The 6083-nt window shown below is 37.0% G+C and overlaps 1 protein-coding gene across 1 annotated transcript; it reads right to left on the bottom strand.

Annotated features, from left to right (window-relative positions):
• Positions 1 to 265: 265 nt before the first annotated feature.
• On the bottom strand, positions 266 to 4500 carry LOC148849539 (putative protein phosphatase 2C 27). The gene is made up of 4 exons (XM_088949379.1): positions 3012 to 4500; positions 2665 to 2859; positions 2044 to 2249; positions 266 to 1047 (listed from the first exon to the last, which is right to left on the bottom strand). The coding sequence occupies exons 1-4, from the start codon at positions 3207 to 3209 to the stop codon at positions 489 to 491; spliced, it is 1158 nt and encodes a 385-aa protein (XP_088805505.1). The 5' UTR covers positions 3210 to 4500; the 3' UTR covers positions 266 to 488.
• Between the last annotated feature and the right edge of the window lie 1583 nt (positions 4501 to 6083).

The raw sequence follows: 6083 nt of genomic DNA on the forward strand, positions 1-6083 counted from the left end.
AAAAACGATAAAAAATCGTTGTTCAGTTAGGCTGCCTGGGTCAGTGGGTTACTGATCAAATCAACAGTTTTTGGAAAAAAAAAAAAAACAGTTTTAGGGTGAAATATAACCAGTTACTTGACTGGTGAATGGATCAACCGGTCCAACCATCCAGTCCGATCCGGCTTTCAGAACCATGGCTCATACTCAAAACGATCCTAATATATTTACGTTATGTAAATAAATACTGTGAATGCTCTAAGGTCTAAACTGCACACACACACACTAGAGCAATTGATGCTTTCAATTGATACAGAAATTCAATCTCGGATGTACAAAAGTGGCATACTCCAATTTTCTTTTTTTTTTTCCTGTTATTATTTCCTGAATGAGACTGAAAATTGGTCACGGCCAAGGGCAACAGCAGCTTGGCAAAAATTCACTACCATGTTCATGTAACCTCCAATTTCTTTTATTCAGGCCGCTACTCGTCATCATCACCACCATTTTCATACATTGCTATCCAAGAACCCCTTCAGAAGAAACAACCCTTCATCTGATATACTCCTCCGCACTCGAGTTTTGGAAATCTCTATTCGAGGTGGTGGATCAGGGGAGAAACACACTACAACAACTGTCAGGTTATCACATGTGTTGCGCTTGAGCGCCTCTCTAACCAGCTCCCTTGAGCATCTTTCAGGATCATTGTGCACCATCAGCTCTTTCCTCACCATTGTCACTGCACACTGGCTGCTCATCACATCCCACAGCCCATCACACCCCATTATCAAAAATTCATCTTCCTCGCTCAGCACCGTCTCTTTCAACTCTGGCTCTGCACTTAACGGGCAGGCAGAGCCTTTTGGTCCCTTCATGTGCCAATCTCCAAGGGCCCGTGCAACTGATAGTTGGCCATTAAGATATCCATCATAAATGATTCCTCCCAGTTTCTCAATTCTCAGTCTTTCAGAGGTGCAGTTGGGTTTGTGGTCATTGGACAGTTCAATTGCTCTTCCTCGTTTTCCCAACACAGCCCGGCAATCCCCAGCATTGGCAATTAGCATGGTCCTGCGTCTCAGAAATATGGCAGAAGCAAACAAAATATCAAACATTGACTGAAAAAAAATGCCAAACCATTTCATGCTTCCACCCAAAAAAGAAGATGAAGAATGGGGATGATGATTACATGATGTCTACCATTAAGGGAAAAATATAAAGGAATACAATAAAAACGTATGGTGGTATATGCCCAATTAACTTTGTCAGCAGGCAATAAGGGCCAAAATTAACAATCTGACCAGATGATCCCGTCGATTCAGTCTATGTTCTATGGTGAAGAGTCTAAGTTGGATGGTTACATCAACCAATCAAGATATTTCTGGCATGGAAGTATTCTATCTAGTAGAGGGTGGTAGTTTCTTATAATCTGCCAATGCTTGTGATTTGTGAAGATACTCCAGGAGAAGAAAGTCATGGTGAACCCTAAGTGCTAGGGACAGCACTAGAAAAGTTGCAACTAAGGTCATGCTAAAGGTGCTCCATAATCCAACACCAGGAGGATAGATGGTTATATACATACTGACCAGATCACGGACAACAGAACCCTGGATAATAAAAGTAGTGCTTTTCACAATAATATTTGAAATCCCCTTCATTAGAATTGTTCACCAAAAGCCACAGAAGCATCCATGTTCATCCATGGCCTCAACCACTATATAGTGTAGCAAACGGGGCCATTACCCAATGCTGGCCCCTGCCATCCAGGTCTTGGGAGGGATGGGTTGAATAGTGGATACAGACCTAACCTCCATTTTTAGCAGAGTGTCCACTCTCAGACTTAAACCAGCATTGTCATGCATGTCAGCCCAAGGTTTATTAATTAATTTATTTTTCTTCTGTGACAAATTATGGAAACAAAACTACATCATCAGGCAAGATTTCACCACCAGAACAAGCAGAATGCACTAATTTTCATCAATTTGAAGAGATCCAAATGCCCTTAAAAGTCCAAGCTTATGCAATAAAAGAAGGAAGAAAAAATAAAAAAGTATTTGTGTTCCTCACCTTCCCAAAATAAGAGCAGTTAGAGCTGTGGTGCCAGATGTTTCGTCAAGATAATGGGCATCTGCAAATGCATGATCAACTCTTACAAATGCACTCTTAAGAGCCTTTTTCACACAAGTAGGGAAATGTGAGTCCTCAACTATAAACTTAAGAATGTTCTTTCTGACAAATGATGCCGCATCTGAACCGCCATGGCCATCAAATACCTGGGAAAAAACACTGAACCTCAGTCATGAAAAGAAAGAATGCTATGACAGAAAAGAACGCAAGATCACCAGCACATACTCATTCTCAGCCAGTTGGGATTGGACACTACTTAGATTGTACATTGCCCAGATAAAATTGTTAGGGGGTTTTAACCATCTAATGATGCACCCATCTACAACTGATAGAGTTTATGCATTTATGACAAACGGTCTAACAGGACTGTGATTGGATTATTAGGTGGTTACGGGTCTCAGAGTATTCTGACAGTTTAAGTGGAGACTGGATGGTACCAAAATATAATGGTCTTCATATATAAAAATCGTGATTAAATTGAACATTAGAAGATTATTAGTTAGTAGATGAGGATAAACATAATTCAATTTAGCAATCAAACCTTAGCTGTAACTTACATACCCCATAGAAAGCCCCTGGAGAAGGGAAGTCGACATTTGTGTCAAGATGTTCAAGGAGATTATCTATACAGAGGTGTTCATCTTCCATGTATTGCTTTGGTCCAATCTCAGAACAGCTTCCTGAACGAAAGAAAGGTAAAAAGCCAGATTTTCCAGTTGATGGTGACTTTACGCCAAAAGCTCCAGTTTCCAATTCCTGGACAGAGGGGCGAGAAGGAGATTATGTTGAAGAAATAGATAAAACATGTGCATTACAGAAGAAAGGTAAGAAAATAAATGAATGCAAGTTTGGGCTCAAAGTAATGAATAAATGACATAATATAAAATGTTAAAAGCGTGATAACTCACTTCAGCGTTAGGAGCCAACCGAGCGGAACTAATGCAATGTCGCATAAGAGAAAGGTTCCGTGGAGGTTTCCCGATATTCGTCTGTTTTGGGCTCTTCATTGCTTCGGAATTCTTATCTTCCAAGGAAGATGCATTGTCCTTACTGTACCCACCCTCTAATACTGTGAATGTAGGTGACAAATCAGTCCCTGCAGCCATGTTCCCTTCCTTAACATAAATTTACTTCCTTAAAGCAAAACCCAAACCCAAATACCTTATTGCTGAATCCTATAATCTCTACTGTCTCTTCAGTTATGCCCCTCAAAATCCTGGAAGACCTAATTCTACCATAATTTGAATGAAGAAGATAAACACCCCAGACAAGGGTTCAATTCTCTTAATCTCAATCTTTTTGAAATGCAGCTCTTTTGGAGACCTAATAATCATTAAAAAAGTGTGTATTCTGAAAAAAGAAACCAGGAAACCGTTGACTCAAAATTGGTCCTTCGATACTCTCCCGAATTCTTTATGAAACAACTTCAAATTTGTTCAAATGCCTTGGCAATTCCAGACATCCTAAACTCATGAAATCCAGAATATAAACATAGATCGCATTTCGTAAATACCATATCCTTCCTTCTGTTCCACTCCCGCTCCATCAGACAGCCTCCAAATGATAAGAAAACCAAAAGAAAGTTTCGAACTCCCCACATAAAAGACTAAATGGTCATCCCCGTCCAAGCTTCAACCAAATTCAGGTCATAATTCACAAAATTCACCAAACCTCCTGTGAGAAGCGAGAATTCACGGATATAAAACGATATAATCCGAAGCAGAAAGGCAGAGAAGCCTAGGTAACCAATAAATGGGGATCCCTGCATAAAGCTACAGACCACGGGAAGGCAGAAAAATACTAAATATCCACAGATCAGCGCGACAGAAATTATACGTAATTGACCCTTTTTATCCCTGCCAGGAGCATAAGAAACCCTAACCTAAATGGGGATCCCTGCATAAATTTCGAAGAGAGAAAGAGAAGGGGGGGGGGGAGAGAGAGAAACGCAGAAATCGAAGCTTTAGAGTAGGAAAAATGGAGGATTAGAGAGAAAATACCAAAAACGAAAAAAGCCGACTTTCTTTTATATGATTGGCGACCGGGGATACCAAGTTCTCCGCTGGCTCTCGTTGCTGCCGAAGGTTTGATTACGTACCGAAACGTGTCAGTTCGTTAGTGGAGGATCCTCTAGTTGACCGGATTGCCTCCAGTTAGTTAATGGGGTCAGATTTCGGATGTGGATCGGAGTCGGCGGACGGCGAAATAGTGTTCCTCGCCTTTTCCCGCTTCAAATAAAACAGGAAGAAAAGTGGTTAACGGCCGTTAACGACGTTAAGCAACGGATTTCTCCGGGAGACCGGAGACATTTGGCATGCAGAAAGAAATTGGAAGAGAGGATTTTGTGCCTCAGAGCTTATCGTTTCTTCTGCTTTTCAACTCAACAACGAAGGAATTCACATCTGCCCCTACAGAATGCGCCCCAAAATCGTCCCACAGTACATCTTAACAGTGCATTGGGAACATCTACCATCTCTCCAATAACAAGTACGGAAGATGTTTTCAATGCACGCCATATTGGAAGATTTTAGGGCGCGTTCTGTGGGGTCAGATGTTAATCTAACGAAGACCCATCAGGCATTGATTTTGACGATAATGACGAGTGTCCCGAATAGAATTGTAAATTTACAGGATCATATGATTCGATCCGAATTCTGATTTTATTTTGTTGGATTTGGATATTTTTATTTTGGATTTTTGTATCGATAATATGATTCAATTAAAAGTCACATTAAATTTAAATCATCCTTATATATATATATATAGTAAGTGTGTATGTGGTTTGCATATGATAATTCTAAATGATGATAATAATTATAAAATATATCAAAATTTTTTATAAATATGTATTTTTTATTTTTTATTTTTATATTTTAGATTTTTATTATTAATCATATGTAGATTGTAAAATCTAATTTTGATTATATAAACACCTCATTCAAATATGTGATAATCAAATTAGGTTGTGAAATTTTAAGTATCATTAATAGGGCTACCTATTTGGCTGGACCATTCTTTTTGTAATATTTTATCTTTTCTTTTTTATTTATCAAAACAAATGTAAGATTTAAATAGAGGAAATTGAATGAAGTAAAAAGTAGCAATCAATATACAATTACCTTACAATTAAATAGGGATTAAATTCAAAAATGAGTATTTTAGTCAAAAGAAAGTTCTACAATCTTATTCATATTTTTAATATATAGTAGTGTAAATACAAAATTATAGATGTATTCATTTTTTTTTTGTATTTTTGTCTGTAAAAATAATTTTGATATGTTAAATTTACTTTTTGTTCAATATAATAAATATATGATATTATACATGTGTTTGAATGTTTTTTTTTGCAAAAATTTATGTATCATTTTATTTTTATTTTTTTTGTATTTTATTAATCTTTATTATGTATTTATGACATTAAAGTTAACACATTTAACCCAAAAGTTGAATTATTTATTATTAATTTTTATATTTTATTTTTGGTTTATTCTAAATTGTGCATTTCATTTTCATTATCAATAAAAATAATTCTTATTTACTATACTTAATAAAAATATCATAAATGTGTCTAATTTTTTCTATACTTTTTGTAATATTTTATATTTATTTCTATTTTAAAAAGGAAAAATCTATGCTATGGAAAGAGTTATCTCAGGTAACCAGTTTTAAAACCAAGAATTTAAATCACATTTCAAAACAGAAATCCATTTCAAGATAAGAAAGATGTTAAAGTCCTCACAGTCACCCTCCCCCTTCTCTCTTTCTCTCCAAATTCCAACCCCCATGCCTTGCATGGCTGCACCATTCTCTCATTTCAAAAGCAACTGCCTCAATCGTTCACTTTAACTTCATGGCAGTTGTTCCTATTTCAATTCCACATTTTAGGCAAATGCAATTGCCCACTGGCAAAGCATTGTGAAAAGCCTGAATAGTTACTTGAAGACTTTGAGAGCTAATTAGGTGAGTTCTGTATCAAAAAT

Source organism: Nelumbo lutea, chromosome 6 (assembly GCF_056320005.1).
Source record: "Nelumbo lutea isolate HS-2025 chromosome 6, American lotus-T2T, whole genome shotgun sequence".
NCBI lineage: Eukaryota > Viridiplantae > Streptophyta > Magnoliopsida > Proteales > Nelumbonaceae > Nelumbo > Nelumbo lutea.

Coding starts and splice junctions, on each gene's coding strand:
- LOC148849539 (XM_088949379.1), bottom strand. CDS start 3,209: ATGGCTGCAGGGACTGATTTGTCACCTACATTCACAGTATTAGAGGGT. Junction 2,860..3,011: donor GGTTGGCTCCTAACGCTGAA/GTGAGTTATCAC, acceptor CCCTCTGTCCAG/GAATTGGAAACTGGAGCTTT. Junction 2,250..2,664: donor CTCCAGGGGCTTTCTATGGG/GTATGTAAGTTA, acceptor GTTTTTTCCCAG/GTATTTGATGGCCATGGCGG.